We start from the raw sequence: 18,797 nt of genomic DNA, 5'->3' as shown, positions 1-18,797 counted from the left end.
ATGGGTTCAGATAAGGATGTGATGCAAGTTTTAAGTAGAGGGGTGGGGGCAGGGTCAAGCTGACACGATGTGGAGTTAGACTTATTTATAATGTCAGTGACAGTGAGGGAGTCTATAGGAGTGAAATGGGAAAGCTGAGGGCCCAGAGAGGAAGGAGGAGAAGAGTGAGAGATAGCATTTGGGTTGAAGCATTGGTAGATTTGGCTAATTTTGTCATCAAAGAAGTGTAAGAAGGCCTGGCACTGCTCAGGGGTCTTAGGACAGGCAGTGACAGGGGGTTTAATGAGTTTGTCCAAGGTCCTGAACAGGGTTTTAGGCCTGGACATAGAGGAGGTTATGAGTGATGAATAATAGTTTGAGCGGGCAGCATCGAGGGCATCCCTATACGTCTGAGTGTGTTCGGTGTAAAGCATGGAGTGGATTGTAAGGCCAGTTTTCTTATGTAGCCGTTCGAGACGTTATTGAATTGTTAATTTAACATTCATATTTTAACACTTTAACACTCTTGAGTGCAGAGCCAAATAAACTCCCAGGAGAGTTAATTTAACACTGGAGTTTTTGCTGTGTTATAATGATTTAATATCAGTAAATTGACTTAGAAAACTTTTATTTCCTTTATTTCAAGGCTACTTAAATATAGTGATAAGTTCAAATCTACCTTAAATGATGAAGGTATCCTTAAAACCTTTTTTTTTTTTTTAACCCCTTAGCTGTCACCCCCCCTTTTGAGAATGGGGGTTAAAATGCACTATTCAAACTTAAATGGTTGTAATTCAAGAATGCTTTGGAATATATACCCAAGTTTGGTCTTGTTTTAAAGAAAACACTCAGCAGATTATTGCTGAAGTGAAAACACTTCAAAAAATGAAAGTATGAAAAAGTTATGTAAGTTTAAAAATACAGTAAATCAAATATACTGTACTATATATTTTTTATTTTATATAAAATATATATTTTACAAAATATTTTTTACTATAAAATTACTATAAAATCAAAGCCATAAATCTAACCAAGTTATGTTCCAAATTTGAAGTTGATATCACAAAAATTGAAGTTCCCATGAGATTTTGTTTAGGCGTAGTACCAAAAATAGCCACCGGGTGCCATTGAATTCCATTGAATTTAGTTGTAAACATTCTGCCTTAACAAATTAATAAATTTCTGTCCAAATATCAATTCTGTCACAAAATATGGAACCTTGAGACACAGACCTTTCTGACAATGTGTTTTGTCAAGATTAGAAAAGGTTTTGATCATAAATTATGAAATATGATGATGCCCAAAAGGGGAGGAGCCTGATAAAATAATTTAGAGTACCGTTTCTATGGCAACGCAACGTTCAATTATAAAACGGTTTTCACAGGAGGAATTCTGAGTTCATAAGCTTTCAAATGATACCTAATTTATGATAACTACTAAAATATGTGATATAATAAAAAAGGCGATAAAAAATATAATATTATATTTTAGAGGATAATATATATATTATATTTTTTAGAGGATAATATTATATTACAATTTTTTATTGAAAAATACTAGATTATATGTTTTATTGTGAACTTTTAGCATAAAAACATAAGTTTCAATGATTAAATATGGGTGCATCGACTTTTTGTGACAAAGGTCAGACCTCCTGTTATGATGCAGATTTTTTGAGGTGCACTCTTGTCATAAATTCATCAATTACTCTTCCTACATAATTTGTAACACAAAACAGGGGTAGAATATCTATTTAGAAGTCTTAGACCTTTCCAACGATATATAATTTGTCATAATTAGATTAGGATTTAATGGAAATATAGTGAAGTAAAGTTAGGCGTCCCGGTAGCGGGACGGTGACAGTTAAGGGGTTAAACGATTTTTTTTTTACAAAAAAATGTTTACTTAGCAGAGGCTGTCTTTTGATATTGTACCTTAACCTTTAAAAGAAACTATATATATATATATATATATATATATATATATATGTACCTTTTAATGCTCGGGGACATATATGTACCTTTTTGACCCTGGACTCCTACTGTACCCCCATTTCTGACAGTGTATCTATGGGCTTCTTCCTTGACTTTATGCCTCTATGTCCCCCCGATTGCCTCATAGACAGTAAAAGATTGCCTGCGAGCTTCTCCTCCATACAGTAATGCCTCTATTGTGTGACATAAAGTCGCGTGGTTATGACGCAATCGTTAGCCTGTTTTTAACAAAAACGGCTTCTACTGGGCCATAACGTAAGATACAAAGTAATGGAGCCTTTTATACATTGTCGTGTTTTTTTAGAAATAAATAATGGACAAATTATGTCTTTGGACGCCTCAGATGTAAAGTTATTCGCTGTCAAAGTGACGCCAAAATGAATGGGAGTCAATGGAATGCTAACAGCAGGTGAAGTTCTACTACAATGGCGGCTCCCGCGAGGCTTCAACTTCCGGCTGATGGATTACACCCTTGCTTGTACAACGTTGAACGCTCTCACTAGAGTGTTGCCCACAGCGCCGCCACTGGCCAATGGGCTGAATCGATTCATAGGATTTGATGAATCGATATTGAATTGAAAAACAAATAATTGCAATGCATTGATGAACCGATATTTTTACCCAGCCCTACTATTCAGAAGTAGTATGGGCAGAATTGCAGTATTTGGTTTGAATTTAACCTCTAAAGCCCAATTTATACTTCTGCGTCAAACTCACGCCGTAGCTACATCATAGGCTGTGTGTAGCGTGCGTACCCTTCCGCGTACCCTGACGTGCACCTCTCCAAAAATGCAACAACGCGGCAATTCTACGCGGACGCAAGCGCTGTGATTGGTCGGCTAGAACCCTTCCCTTGGATTTCACATGCTCCCTCTGCATGTATAATTGCGCGTCAACGCGGACAACGACGCAGAAGTATAAATGAATACCAACACATAGTGTATATCGCAGAGGCTCCGGCGTAGGTCCGACGCAGAAGTATAAATCAGCCTTAACAAACACACAAAAAACATGGGGGGAAAAAAGACGATTTTTCATTTTCATTGCGATTTCAAAATAAATGTGGCACAAAAATTCTTTATAAGCCTCTCAACAAGATATTTAGGTCTAAAACCTCTCCCACACTCCCCCCTACCGTTACATTTCACCCTGAGAAGGTGTGTCTACACACTGTTGTAAAGTCACTCTACTGTGGATGTTTCAGCGGGAGGTTATTTCATTTCTACAATTATGTATCCCTTAGTTTTTAAAAATGCTAATAATGTTGGGCATATTATAGGAGTCTGATACCTTTTTTTTTTTTTTTACTAACAGTGTTCTTAATTATAAAAAAAAGTCTTCAAATTGTTTTACTACATAATAAAAGTACTTTATAAAATCTATGTTGTGTGCAGAACTGATGTAAAATCGGAGCAGCAGAAGTTTCTGTTTATCAGATCACAAACCTGTTGACGTGAGTATATCTGTCCATCTCTACTGAAGTCTTTGAATTAAGGAGAATTTTGACACCTTTTTTTAACACATTATTTTAGCCAGACCTGATGAGAAGATCCTTGTTGAAGACCCTGAATAAGTAACAATAGCATACAAGTTTGAGCCAAGGCTGATTTGTTCCTTAACTTTGCTCTTAAGTCTCTCTGTTGCATCAAGATGAGTTGTATTGATCTTAAGAGGTTTCCATCGCATCCTCCTGCATCTGATGGAAATGGCAAAACCACTCTTGAGAAAGGGGGGAAAAACCCACCGGATGTCACTTTAAATCACATAGTTAAGAATTTGTTGGGTTTTTTTACCGGGTTTGAGTGCTTACATGAAGCTAAGAAAGAGATTCAAGAGGAATATGACATTGAAAAACAGCATTGTTGCTGGTCAGCTGATGATATCAAACGAGCTTGGGGAAAAACACAAAGAATGGATATAAAATCAAGCAAAAGACGACACTGGTCTCGTGTGATAATAATGCAAGTGATAAAAATATATGTTTGTGATGGGTGTAAGCAAAATGCAGAATCCGGTGTTGAATCAGAAAGTCGGCCTACAAAGTCTAGCACAGACGTAGCTCCTTTACCTACTGAAGTAAATTCCATTGCTAATTCACGAGCAGATTCCAGTGGAAATAAAGGCAAAGGCACAAATCACAGAGCCAACAAAGAATCAGAAAGTCAACTTTCAAATTCTAGTAAAAGAGATAAGGAGGAAGTTCCTAAGAGTCTTCAAACACAAGAAGGTGGAAGCTGCAAAGAAGGTTCAAACGAATCTAATCCTCAAACCGTCTACATACGGATCCCACTTTCAGTCATGAATGGAGATGCATCAACATGCATCAACAACCCAGAAACGGTTAAAAATGGCAAACCTATCTATAAATTAATAGACAGAGCTCCTAATCTTGCTGAAATAATACAAAAGAAATCTTATGCTTTGTTATACGACAACCGAACCAGGAATGCTGCATGGGTGTATGAGATATTGAACACGAGTACATTATCCAAGGAATATAAAAAGAAGCAACGTCCATTCTTTGAAGTGGATAACTCAGTTCATCCATTCTATCGAGCAAAAGAGAGCGGAAAGGAGTTTATAGGTGGTTATGACAGAGGTCATCTTGCTGCGGCAGCCAATCACAGGTGGTGTCAGGAAGCCTTTGAGGACACTTTTTCGATCAGCAACATGACACCACAGCATGAGAGCTTAAACGGACCCATCTGGAGTAAGCTGGAAGAAGATTGTCGAGAAAAAATATTAGAACGCAAAAGTGAGATCCGTAATGTCCATGTGTACACTGGACCACTTTACCTGCCAAGAAATGATGATTCAAATGAGGTGTGTTATAGGATGATAACAGATAAAGCAGTGCCAACTCACTTCTTTAAGGTGGTAATTCTGGAGAACAAGGATGATACAGTAGAGCTGAAATGCTATAAGGTGCCCAATGAGGAATTAGCTGAAAATGATTTAGAAAAGTACATAGTGGAAATTGAATATATTGAGAGCATCTCTGGATTGATCTTCAGAGAAAACGGTTCCAATCAGGGAGAGATTGACAGTGAAAGGACTGTGACATGGGAGGGGAATGGATGTGTGGCTGAGTCAAAAGTCAAAATAAGCACCCCACGTACCAATAACATTGATCGTGCTGACATCTGACTTGTTAAGCAAATAACCCCCATGTTTGCATATTTTTTCTAGTTGTAGTTGAAAACAGCGTCGTGTAAGCGGCCCCTATTATTAACTAATGATTTTTACAACGGAAATTAAATAAAAAAAAACTTACTGTAGGTGGACAAAAACTTTTACAGCCAAAACTATCTATGTTCCGTTAATTTCCTATTATCTCTGTAAAGCTGGTTTGAAGCAATTGTCGTAGAAATGATAATAGATAAGATTATGTTAACTAACCATAAAGTTCTGATTTTATATTTCTATCATGTGATAGATTTCTATCATACTTCCCATTTTTCTGTCTAACTAACTTCCCATTGTAGATCTAACAATAAAACAGAATAAATCTTACTTCCTTTTATTTAGGATGTAGCCATCGGACGAACTTTTGATATGAACTAACCATCTAACAAACTTTTGACTCAATGTAACCTTGGTCAGTGGAACTTTGAAAATGGACCAAACGTTCTGTTCTTTGACTGTATTGAGAAAAGAATCCTTTTTTTGAGGATACAGGATATTTTAAACAATGTAACCAATCATTTTGGTAGCATGACATGATTAGTCAAAATTATATGATTAGTCATGATGATTATATTTTGATGTGTCTGGCTTTATCCTATAAAAGCCTCTTGTATTTCTTCTTTGGTTGAGATTCTCTGAGAACTGCTCGGGAACTCCCAGCTGTAATAAAGAGCATGTAGCCTCCTCAGACCTGGTTGTCCACATACGTGGACACAAACCTCGGGTCTTAGGAGGTTAAAGGACATTTCCTGAAGTCTGTCTGTCATTTAATGGTTGCATCAGTGATTTCAGGCCCAAAAAAGGCCGAAACATAAATGATTACATTCATCTAATTTTTCCTAACGATCCGCTAGCTGCCCGCCCCATAAGCATGCCGTCCAAAAACCGCATCTCTGTAGGCAGCCTAGGCTCTGAGATCTGCACACAGAAACAGTGGGTACACCACCACTCAAAACCAAAATAAACAGTGTTTCAACCAATCACCGACAGGGGTGGGTGTTGCTCCGACTTCGCGTCCAGCCGTGAACGAGCTCAAAACCTCACAACACCCGCCCCTGTCTGTGATTGGCAGAAATTTGAGGAGCTATTGAGAATTAGATGCAACAGTGTTGCTCAGTGAGTTTTGCATTGGAAAAAATGATAACTGCATTTACAACGACTTTGTGTCATATTACTTTGAAATGAAAATAACATTGGAACAAAATTAATTAAACAACATTGAGGGGGTAATTTATTTCAAGAATTTGATCATTATCTATATTTTAGAACAAAAATAATGCAGGGTTGAGGAGTAAATAGTTATGTGTAACGAAATTATGTTATTAAATTACAAAATTAATGTAATTGTATTTAGTTGTATTAGGTAAAATGTGTAATTCAATTAGTTACTCAAATTAAAAGGAAATTGCTTTGCATTGATAAAGTAATCCAAATAAAGTAATCCAAACCACATTTATAATGGGAAACTTATAACAGTAAGCAATTACATTTCCAAACACTGAATATTTGTGAGATTCAACGCATTCTTTCTGTTGTGTGACTGTGTGGAATTTCTTTGAATTGCCATGAATTTAATTCCACTTCCTGCCATTCCAATTCAAATTCAAAATCAACTTCCTGTGGAGCAGAGTCAATTCAAATTCCAATTCATGAATTGAATGGAGGCCAATTCTGAAATTCAGAATTTTGCACAAGCCTGTGTACACTGTTAACCCTTACTGTAAAAAATAACCTGGTAAGGGCTAACAGTGTATGCACTTCAAAACAGAAACAGCCATTCACTGCCATTAAAGCTTGGAAGAGCCAGGACACTTTTTAATATAACTCTGATTGTATTCGTCTGAAAGACGAATGTCATATACAGGTTCTTCTCAAAAAATTAGCATATTGTGATAAAGTTCATTATTTTCCATAATGTAATGATAAAAAATAAACTTTCATATATTTTAGATTCATTGCACACCAACTGAAATATTTCAGGTCTTTTATTGTTTTAATACTGATGATTTTGGCATATAGCTCATGAAAACCCAAAATTCCTGTCTCAAAAAATTAGCATATCATGAAAAGGGTCTCTAAACGAGCTATTAACCTAATCATCTGAATCAACTAATTAACTCTAAACACCTGCAAAAGATTCCTGAGGCTTTTAAAAACTCCCAGCCTGTTTCATTACTCAAAACCGCAATCATGGGTAAGACTGCCGACCTGACTGCTGTCCAGAAGGCCATCATTGACACCCTCAAGCAAGAGGGTAAGACAGAAAGAAATTTCTGAACAAATAGGCTGTTCCCAGAGTGCTGTATCAAGGCACCTCAGTGGGAAGTCTGTGGGAAGGAAAAAGTGTGGCAAAAAACGCTGCACAACGAGAAGAGGTGACCGGACCCTGAGGAAGATTGTGGAGAAGGACCGATTCCAGACCTTGGGGGACCTGCGGAAGCAGTGGACTGAGTCTGGAGTAGAAACATCCAGAGCCACCGTGCACAGGCGTGTGCAGGAAATGGGCTACAGGTGCCGCATTCCCCAGGTCAAGCCACTTTTGAACCAGAAACAGCGGCAGAAGCGCCTGACCTGGGCTACAGAGAAGCAGCACTGGACTGTTGCTCAGTTTTGCATGTAATTCGGAAATCAAGGTGCCAGAGTCTGGAGGAAGACTGGGGAGAAGGAAATGCCAAAATGCCTGAAGTCCAGTGTCAAGTACCCACAGTCAGTGATGGTCTGGGGTGCCATGTCAGCTGCTGGTGTTGGTCCACTGTGTTTTATCAAGGGCAGGGTCAATGCAGCTAACTATCAGGAGATTTTGGAGCACTTCATGCTTCCATCTGCTGAAAAGCTTTATGGAGATGAAGATTTCATTTTTCAGCACGACCTGGCACCTGCTCACAGTGCCAAAACCACTGGTAAATGGTTTACTGACCATGGTATTACTAAGCTCAATTGGCCTGCCAGCTCTCCTGACCTGAACCCCATAGAGAATCTGTGGGATATTGTGAAGAGAAAGTTGAGAGACGCAAGACCTAACACTCTGGATGAGCTTAAGGCCGCTATCGAAGCATCCTGGGCCTCCATAACACCTCAGCAGTGCCACAGGCTGATTGCCTCCATGCCACGCCGTATTGAAGCAGTCATTTCTGCAAAAGGATTCCGACCAAGTATTGACTATTGAGTGCATAACTGAACATAATTATTTGAAGGTTGACTTTTTTTTGTATTAAAAACACTTCTTTTATTGGTCAGATGAAATATGCTAATTTTTTTAGGCAGGAATTTTGGGTTTTCATGAGCTGTATGCCAAAATCATCAGTATTAAAACAATAAAAGACCTGAAATATTTAAGTTGGTGTGCAATGAATCTAAAATATATGAAAGTTTAATTTTTATCATTACATTATGGAAAATAATTAACTTTATCACAATATGCTAATTTTTTTAGAAGGACCTGTACACCGTGACTTGAGGATGAGTAAATCATAGGCTAATTCAAATTTTTGGGTAAACTATCTCTTTAAGTATGAACTAAACATGTTGTAAAGGCATTTATTATTAACAACATTTATTATAAAAGACTAGTCCTAAATGAAAAATAAAAAGCTGACATATAACTCAATCCAAATGTATGGGCTCAGGTAGCCTTTGGAATATAAGATGAAACACATATCAGAATACAAAAAAAAACTTTTTTTACAACAACAAATAATGCAATGGCCAATCAGAGACATACTGTATGTTGAGCACGTGAACACAATGGCCAATCAGAGGCGTTTAAGAATTCTCAAGACTGAAGTCAATCAGGTTTGGGAAGACGTGAGGTTCAAAAATGTTTTGAGTAGGCACACACAGACATCAAGAATCAGCCTGTGAATCTCAACAATGGTGACAATTATAAAGCATGTTCCAGTGCATTCTGGGTGCCACCAATCAAAACTCATTCATGGCTCCCATCATGCATTGCTGCATGAATAAATAATGAGCTTATGATCTGTTTGTCACCATTGCTGAGATTCATATGCTGATTCTTGATGTCTGTGTGTGCCTACTCAAGATATTTTTTTTTAAGTTTATTTTTTATTTCTTGATTTGATCATTTGAATGTCATTGAAAAGGCTAAAAATAGTATGCTCTACAATGACAGTAAGGTAAACTTAACTCAGAAATTGGGTTCAATATAAGTTCAGCGATTGAGGTCAAATGATTGTGAAATAATGATTATGTTAAATCACAACCAACACCATCAGATCTCCTTAGTTCATTGTTCATCCGGCTGTTATAACTCATGTACAGCAACCAAACAAAATCTAAAGTTAATAAGTTAATGGTCAAGAGCCCAACTAAAACACACACTTATCTCCATAATGGTGACTTAAACATTCTGGTTTTCTTCTTCAGAGATTCTGCTTGTTAACATCAGGTGTCTTCAATAATGCTCAATCATCACTCAATTATTCACTTAATTAACTCTTTAGCTCAGAGTTTAATTGGGTCGCTTAAAATGACCAAATTCTATGATGTTGAAGTTACATGACCATATTATGTTTGTTTAACGAAACATAGTTATGTCGAACCGGTGGAACCTGTTTACATAAAAAAGTTAAGTAAAGCCAACATATCATTTTTTTGAGTGTACTGGTCCTGCAGACAGACAGATATTGTTACATTAGGGCTAGGTTAAAGTGTCTTTCTTGATTTGAAACCATTCTCGTTTTACTAAAATAGATATCATTTCATAATGCCAAGAATCGATAATTTAGTCTATGCTGTTTTCAGTTGATGAATGATCAAAACTTTGTCAAGCCTCCCATCCAATAAATCGCAATAAGCTTTGAGCTTTGGTACTTCTGTTATGAAACATTCAATTTTATGAAATTCTACTGTTCATAATAAAAAATTATGAATAATATGAAACAATTAATAGTTATAGCATGAAATAAACGTGAATGAACATCAGGTGTTAAAAATATAAAACAACTTAAACTATTACATTTACCTCAGAAGAGCCATTCAATGTTCAAAAACTTGGTATTTAGAAAAATAAACTAGAGAGGAGCATTTTGACACATTTTTACTAGGGCTGCACGATTAATCGCACGATATTGTTATGCGCATCTAATCAGTAAAGCCGGTTCCTTGATTAGTAGTAAATCACCTTCACCTGCTTTCAGATGGAGCGGCATTTACTACAAAGAGCCGTAGTTCACTGACAAGCTGAGCCAAATCGCGTTAAAATCGAGGACATATCGCCAACGATATTTAATGCGATATGTCTCAGCTTGTCAGTTAACTAAGGCTCTTTGTACACAGCAAAAACTCAGTGTTAAATGAACACACCTGGGAGTGTATATGAGTCCACACTCAAGAGTGTTAAAGTTAATGAGATATTTAAGTGATTAATTGAGTGATGATTGAGCATTATTGAAGACACCTAAAGCAGAATCACTGAAGGAGAAAACTGGAATTTCAGGTCACCATTATGGAGATGAGTGTTTGCTTTAGTTGGGCTCTTGACCCTTATATTATTAACTTTACTGTTTGTTAGGTTGTTGTATCTGAGTTATACCTGCCAGATGAGCAAATAAAAAAAAATGATCTAATGGCATTGGTTATATTATGACATTCATCATTTGAACTAATTGTTTGTGATTTTTGCTGTTGGTTACAGCAGTGGTTCCCAAACCTGTCCTGGCGGCCCACCAACACTGCACGTTTTCTTTGTCTCCCTAATCAAACACACCTGATTCAACTCATCAGCTCATTATCACATGGGTTAATGAGCTAATGAGTTGAATCTAGAGCTGGGCAATATTTCGCATGACATTGTTATGCGCATCTCTTCAGTAAAGCTGGTTCCTTGATTAGTAGTAAATCACCTTCACCTGCTTTCAGATGGAAGATATGTTGCAGATATGAGTGTTAAAGTTAATGAGATAATTAAGTGATTAATTGAGTGATAATTGAGCATTATTGAAGACACCTGATGTTATCAAGCAGAATCACTGAAGGAGAAAATCACAAATTGTAAGCCACCGTTATGGCGATCAGTGTTTGCTTTAGTTGGACTCTTGACCCTTATTCTTTCACTTTAAATTTGGTTTGTCTGCTGTTATTGATTTATAACAGCCAAATGAACAAGGAAAAGTGTGATCTGATAGTGTTGGTTATGTTTTGGCATAATCATGCTTTGATCTGAAAAATGAAACTTAATGAGATGATTTGGTTTAACTTGTTAGCAACAGCTTTGTGATTTCTACAGAATATCATTATCAGTATTTTTCTTATAATCCAAAATATTTAATTAACATTGTTCTGATCAAAATACTTTCAATTGAATTTCTTTAGAAACGCAGACATCAATAATCAGCCTGTGAACCTCAACAATGGTGACAATAATAATGCATGTTACAGTGGGTGCCACCAATCACAACTCATTAATGGCTCCCATCATGCATTGCGGTATGAATAAATTATAAACTGAATTGTCTATCTATGTTTTTTTTTCTGCTCGTCACCATTGTTGAGATGCATTGACTGAATCTTGTCGTTTGTGTGTGCCTAAAAGACGGACTTTTTTTAAACAACTTTTAAGAAATCCTTTATATTATATCTAAAATTCTGGATATTTATGCAGAATCACAGTTATGCTGTAACCAACAGCATAAATCACGAACATAAAATTCAAATGATGATTGTCATAATACAACCATGACCATTAGATCACGTTTGATCTTTGTTCATCTGACAGTTATAACTCAGATACAACACACAAACCAGATCTAAAGTTAATAATATAAGGGTCAATAGCCCAACTAAAGCAAACAATGATCGCCATAACGGTGGCTTACAATTTTAGATTTTCTCCTTCAGTGATTCTGCTTTAGGTGTCTTCAATAATGCTCAATCATCACTCAATTAATCACTTAATTATCTCATTAACTTCAACACTCTTGAGTGTGGACTCATATACACTCCCAGGAATGTTAATTTAACACGGGAGTTTTTGCTGTGTACAAAGAGCCGTAGTTAACTGACAAGCTGAGCCATATCGCATCAATTATCGCTGGCGATACGTCCGCGATATTAATGTGATATGGCTCAGCTTGTCAGTGAACTACGGCTCTTTGTAGTAAATGCCGCTCCATCTGAAAGCAGGTGAAGCTGATTTACTATTAATCAAGGAACCGGCTTTACTGACGAGATGCGCATAGCAATGTCGTGCGATATATCGCCCAGCCCTAGTTGAATCAGGTGTGTTTGATTAGGGAGACAAAGAAAACGTGCAGTGTTGGTGGGTCGCCAGGACAGGTTTGGGAACCACTGGGTTACAGCATAACTGAGATTCTGCATAAATATCCAGAATTTGAGATATAATATAAAAGATTTCTTAAAAGTTGTAAAAACAAAAAGCTTTCTTTTAGGCACACACAGATATCAAGGTTCAGTCAATGCATCTCAACAATGGTGATGAGCAGAATATTCAATTAGGAATAGACAATTCAGATCATAATTTATTCATGCCGCAATGCATGATGGGAGCCATTAATGAGTTGTGATTGGTGGCAACAAGGATTATTATTGTCACCACGGTTGAGATTCACAGGCTGATTATTGATGTCTGTGTTTCTAAATAAATGCATTTGAAAGAGATTTGATCAGAACAATTTTTATTAAATGTTTTGTGTTATAAAAACAATACAATGACCATATGTTGTAGAACCACTAGACTGTTGCTATCAAGTTAAACCAGATCATCTGAATGAGTTTCATTTTACAGATCACAGCATGGTTATGTCAAAACATAACCAACACTATCAGATCACACGTGTCTTTGTTCATTTGACTGTAATAAATCAATAACAGTAGACAAACAAAATTTAAAGTATAAGCGTCAAGAGCCCAACTAAAGCAAACACTGATCGCCATAACGGTGGCTTACAATTTTAGATTTTCTCCTTCAGTGATTCTGCTTGTTATCATCAGGTGTCTTTAATAATGCTCAATGATCACTAAATTAATCACTTAATTATTTATCTCACTAACTTTAACACTCTTGAGTGTTAATTTAACACTCATATCTGCATCATATCATCCATCTGAAAGCAGGTGAAGGTGATTTACTACTAATCAAGGAACCGGCTTTACTGATGAGATGCGCATAACAATTAGGGCTGGGCGATATATCGCACGATATTGTTATGCGCATCTCGTCAGTAAAGCCGGTTCCTTGATTAGTAGTAAATCGCCTTCACCTGCTTTCAGATGGAGCGGCATTTACTACAAAGAGCCGTAGTTAACTGACAAGCTGAGCCATATCGCATTAATATCGCGGACGTATCGCCAGCGATATTTAATGCGATATGGCTCAGCTTGTCAGTTAACTACGGCTCTTTACACAGCAAAAACTCCAGTGTTAAATGAACACACCTGGGAGTGTATATGAGTCCACACTCAAGAGTGTTAAAGTTAATGAGATATTTAAGTGATTAATTGAGTGATGATTGAGCATTATTGAAGACACCTAAAGCAGAATCACTGAAGAAGAAAACCGGAATTTCAGGTCACCATCATGGAGATGAGTGTTTGCTTTAGTTGGGCTCTTGACCCTTATATTATTAACTTTAGATTTCGTTCAGCTGTTGTATCTGAGTTATACCTGCTAGATGAACAAAGAAAAACAATGATCTAATGGTATTGATTATTATAACATTCATCATTTGAGCTAATTGCTTGTGATTTATGCTGTTGGTTACAGCATAACTGAGATTCTGCATAAATATCCAGAATTTGTGAAAGAATGTAAAGGATTCCTTAAAAGTTGTAAAAAAAAAAAAAAAAAATCTTTATTTTAGGCACACACAGATATCAAGATTCAGTCAATGCATCTCAACAATGGTGATGAACAGAATATTCAATTAGGAAAAGTAAATTACATAGACAATTCAGATCATAATTTATTCATACCGCAATGCATGATGGGAGCCATTAATGAGTTGTGATTGGTGGCAACAAGGATTATTATTGTCACCACGGTTGAGATTCACAGGCTGATTATTGATGTCTGCGTTTCTAAAGAAATGCATTTGAAAGTGATTTGATTAGAACAATTTTTATTAAATGGTTTGGATTTTAAGAAACATACAATTATCATATGCTGTAGGACCACTAAACTGTTGCTGTCAAATTAAACAAGAACATCTGAATGGGTCTCATTTTTCAGATCACAACATGATTATGTCAAAACATAACCAACACTATCAGATCACACTTGTTTTTGTTCATTTGACTGTAATAAATCAATAACAGCAGACAAACACAATTTAAACTTAAAGTATAAGGATCAAGAGCCCAACTAAAGCAAACACTGATCGCCATAACGGTGGCTTACAATTTTAGATTTTCTCCTTCAGTGATTCTGCTTGTTAACATCAGGTGTCTTCAATAATGCTCAATGATCACTAAATTAATCACTTAATTATCTCATTAACTTTAACACTCATATCTGCATCATATCTTCCATCTGAAAGCAGGTGAAGGCGATTTACTACTAATCAAAGAACCGGCTTTACTGAAGAGACGCGCATAACAATATCGTGCGATATATCGCCCAGCCCTAATAACAATATCGTGCGATTAATCGTGCAGCCCTAACTCTATTCAATAACATTTTTGAAGTGAAACGAGTCTCTTGTGGAAATTTCTGCCGTCTCTATAAAGCATCTCTTCAGATTTCCCAAAACATCTCCATTTCCAGTCAGACGACGTGGTCTTTTATGCACAGTGCTCAGAGGTGGGTAATCCAGGGGCCAAAGAGTAAATGTCCTGCCATATGTTGATTCCACCCATGAACTCAGTCAGCTGATTTCACTAATTAGTTCTATCTCCTGTCTGAATTAGCAAATCCAGGTGATTGTAACAAAATACTGAGGAGGACTTTTACTTTCTTAACCTGGACTTTACACCTCTGCATAGCAATGCCACGTCAGCCAAGAGCAAAGAAATAAACCAGAACTGGACCTTATCGTAGCCAAAAAATCTGTGTATATTAAATATGGAGTAATTTCAGCCTTAGATGAAATCAACTGAAGATAAAAGAAGACATTAAATCTGTGAAGATCTCAGCAGAGGAGGAATAAACAACTCCACAAACAACATTACCAGCTTCACTTATTACTAACCAGACTGACTTTATTTCTGTCAGACGTCTACAGAAGTTCTTATTGAGAATTAACAGGGGTTTAACTCTGTTTCATTTGAAGTCACCATAACAGTGATTAGTGTTTCCATTAGTTGGGCTCTTAACTCTTATTAAATAATTTGTATTTTTTGGCTGTTGTGACAGTGTGTTTCTCAAACACATTTGGAACAGCAAAGAAAGTTAAAGTGAAATGAGATCAGGTGATGATGGTTACCTGTTGATGGTTTTATAATCATCATGAAACAGACTTATTCACTGAGGTTTTTATAATCTAACAATTATGTTGTTCCACTAATATATTCACATCACAAACCCTGTGTTAATGCAGCATGAGATCCAGCAATATAACAATCGGTTTAAGTCTTTTAACAAACATGAAAAAAAATGTGGCCTATGCTGACACACACAGATATCAACAATCAGCACAAGAATCTCAACAATGGTGACAATCCCAAATATGTAGATAAACATAAAATATTTAGATTAATTCAGAACATCACTGAAAAGTTACTAATTCACAACAAAAACAACAGCAAATTATAGGACAATTCATCATAATTTATTCATGTTGCAATGCATGCTGGGATTTTTGTACTATGCTGCTACCCAGCATGCATTGCAGCATAGTACTTTTAATTGTCACCATTGTTGAGATTCATATGCTGATTGCTGATGTCTGTGTGTGTCATCATAAATTGACTTTTTCGTGCTCATGTTTGTTAAAGTCTTCTAACTTAATGTTATAATATTGCTGGATGTCAGGCTGCAAGAAAACAGGGTTTGTATTTAAAAAAAAAAAAAAAATTTAACCTGACAAAGTAGTTGTTAAAGTAAAATACCTCAGTGAATCAGTCAATTTCATGATGATTATAAAACCATCACCAGGTATCCATCATCACCTGAACTCTTTTCACTTTAGCTTCCTTTGCTGCTGCAAAAGTGCTTAACAAACACACTGTCACAGCAGCCAAAAAAGATAAAATACATAATAAAAGTTAAGAGCCCAACTAATGGAAACACTAATCACTGTTATGGTGACTTCAAATGAAACAGAGTTAAACCTCTGTTAATTCTCAATAAAAACTTCTGTAGACGTCTGACAGAAATAAAGTCAGTCTGGTTAGTAATAAGTGAAGCTGGTAATGCTGTTTGTGGAGTTGTTTATTCCTCCTCTGCTGAGATCAACACAGATTTAATGTCTTCTTTTATCTTCAGTGGATTTCATGTAAGGCTGTGTCTGAAGTCAGTTGTAGTCAGAGATGTAAAGTCCAGGTTCAGAAAGTAAAAGTCCTCCTCAGTATTTTGTTCCAATCACCTGGATTTGCTAATTCAGACAGGAGATAGAACTAATTAGTGAAATCAGCTGACTGAGTTCATAGGTGGAATAAACATGTGGCAGGACTTTTACTCTTTGGCCCCGGATTACCCACCTCTGCTTATTACTAACCAGACTGACTTTATTTCTGTCAGACGTCTACAGAAGTTTTTATTGAGAATTAACAGAGGTTTAACTCTCTTTCATTTGAAGTCACCATAACAGTGATTAGTGTTTCCATTAGTTGGGCTCTTAACTTTTATTATGTATTTTATCTTTTTTGGCTGCTGTGACAGTGTGTTTGTTAAGCACTTTTGCAGCAGCAAAGGAAGCTAAAGTGAAAAGAGTTCAGGTGATGATGGATACCTGGTGATGGTTTTATAATCATCATGAAATTGACTGATTCACTGAGGTATTTTACTTTAACAACTACTTTGTCAGGTTAATTTTTTTTTTTTTTTTTTAAATACAAACCCTGTTTTATTGCAGCCTGACATCCAGCAATATTATAACATTAAGTTAGAAGACTTTAACAAACATGAGCACGAAAAGGTCAATTTATGATGACACACACAGACATCAGCAATCAGCATATGAATCTCAACAATGGTGACAATTAAAAGTACTATGCTGCAATGCATGCTGGGTAGCAGCATAGTACAAAAATCCCAGCATGCATTGCAACATGAATAAATTATGATGAATTGTCCTATAATTTGCTGTTGTTTTTGTTGTGAATTAGTAACTTTTCAGTGATGTTCTGAATTAATCTAAATATTTTATGTTTATCTACATATTTGGGATTGTCACCATTGTTGAGATTCATGTGCTGATTGTTGATATCTGTGTGTGTCAGCATAGGCCACATTTTTTTTCATGTTTGTTAAAAGACTTAAACCGATTGTTATATTGCTGGATCTCATGCTGCATTAACACAGGGTTTGTGATGTGAATATATTAGTGGAACAACATAATTGTTAGATTATAAAAACCTCAGTGAATAAGTCTGTTTCATGATGATTATAAAACCATCAACAGGTAACCATCATCACCTGATCTCATTTCACTTTAACTTTCTTTGCTGTTCCAAATGTGTTTGAGAAACACACTGTCACAACAGCCAAAAAAGACAAATTATTTAATAAGAGTTAAGAGCCCAACTAATGGAAACACTAATCACTGTTATGGTGACTTCAAATGAAACAGAGTTAAACCCCTGTTAATTCTCAATAAGAACTTCTGTAGACGTCTGACAGAAATAAAGTCAGTCTGGTTAGTAATAAGTGAAGCTGGTAATGCTGTTTGTGGAGTTGTTTATTCCTCCTCTGCTGAGATCTTCACAGATTTAATGTCTTCTTTTATCTTCAGTTGATTTCATCTAAGGCTGAAATTACTCCATATTTAATATACACAGATTTTTTGGCTACGATAAGGTCCAGTTCTGGTTTATTTCTTTGCTCTTGGCTGACGTGGCATTGCTATGCAGAGGTGTAAAGTCCAGGTTAAGAAAGTAAAAGTCCTCCTCAGTATTTTGTTACAATCACCTGGATTTGCTAATTCAGACAGGAGATAGAACTAATTAGTGAAATCAGCTGACTGAGTTCATGGGTGGAATCAACATATGGCAGGACATTTACTCTTTGGCCCCTGGATTACCCACCTCTATGCAACAACAGCAATCCCACGGATGCTCTAGTCCAGGGAAAGACTTCTGGTCCACACATCATCTCTGTGAGCTGTAAACACCCTGTCATGTTCCACGTCTGTTAACGGTGCATTGGGTCATCATGATGAACATGCTTCTCCACTGAAGAGCCGCCATAGGAGTAAACCAATGTCGGCGCTTTCCTATTTAGAACATGTACAGTCTTACCTTGTGCTCTCTGTGACCCTCCAGTCGTTCTTGTTGTTAAACACCATCCCTTTCACGAGTCCTTGGGTTTTAGAAAAGTTGCCTTGGTTTAATTTTTAAAAATGAATAGAACATATTGCGAATTATACTTACTGAAATATGTTAAAATGCACATTGCTAAACGGAAGCCTAATGTATTTAAGGCCTGTGGAATTGTAAATGGGAAGTTCTATTAAAACAATAGATATGTGTTTGAAAGACTGCTCTGAAGTCTTGTTCAGGAGC

General features: G+C 36.5%; 1 protein-coding gene across 1 annotated transcript; it reads left to right on the top strand.

The window, feature by feature from the left end:
• The first annotated feature begins 4,271 nt into the window (after positions 1-4,271).
• Positions 4,272-5,120, top strand: LOC130095227 (endonuclease G, mitochondrial-like). Its single transcript, XM_056261917.1, has one exon. It carries the CDS (start codon positions 4,272-4,274, stop codon positions 5,118-5,120), a length of 849 nt encoding a protein of 282 aa, XP_056117892.1.
• Positions 5,121-18,797: the final 13,677 nt, after the last annotated feature.

Source organism: Rhinichthys klamathensis, unplaced genomic scaffold (genome assembly GCF_029890125.1).
Source record: "Rhinichthys klamathensis goyatoka isolate OS25496 unplaced genomic scaffold, OSU_Roscu_1.1 h1tg000189l_1, whole genome shotgun sequence".
Classification (NCBI taxonomy): Eukaryota; Metazoa; Chordata; class Actinopteri; order Cypriniformes; family Leuciscidae; genus Rhinichthys; species Rhinichthys klamathensis.
The sequence above is the reverse complement of the archived record's forward strand: the minus strand, read 5'-3'. Positions and strand labels throughout refer to the sequence as shown.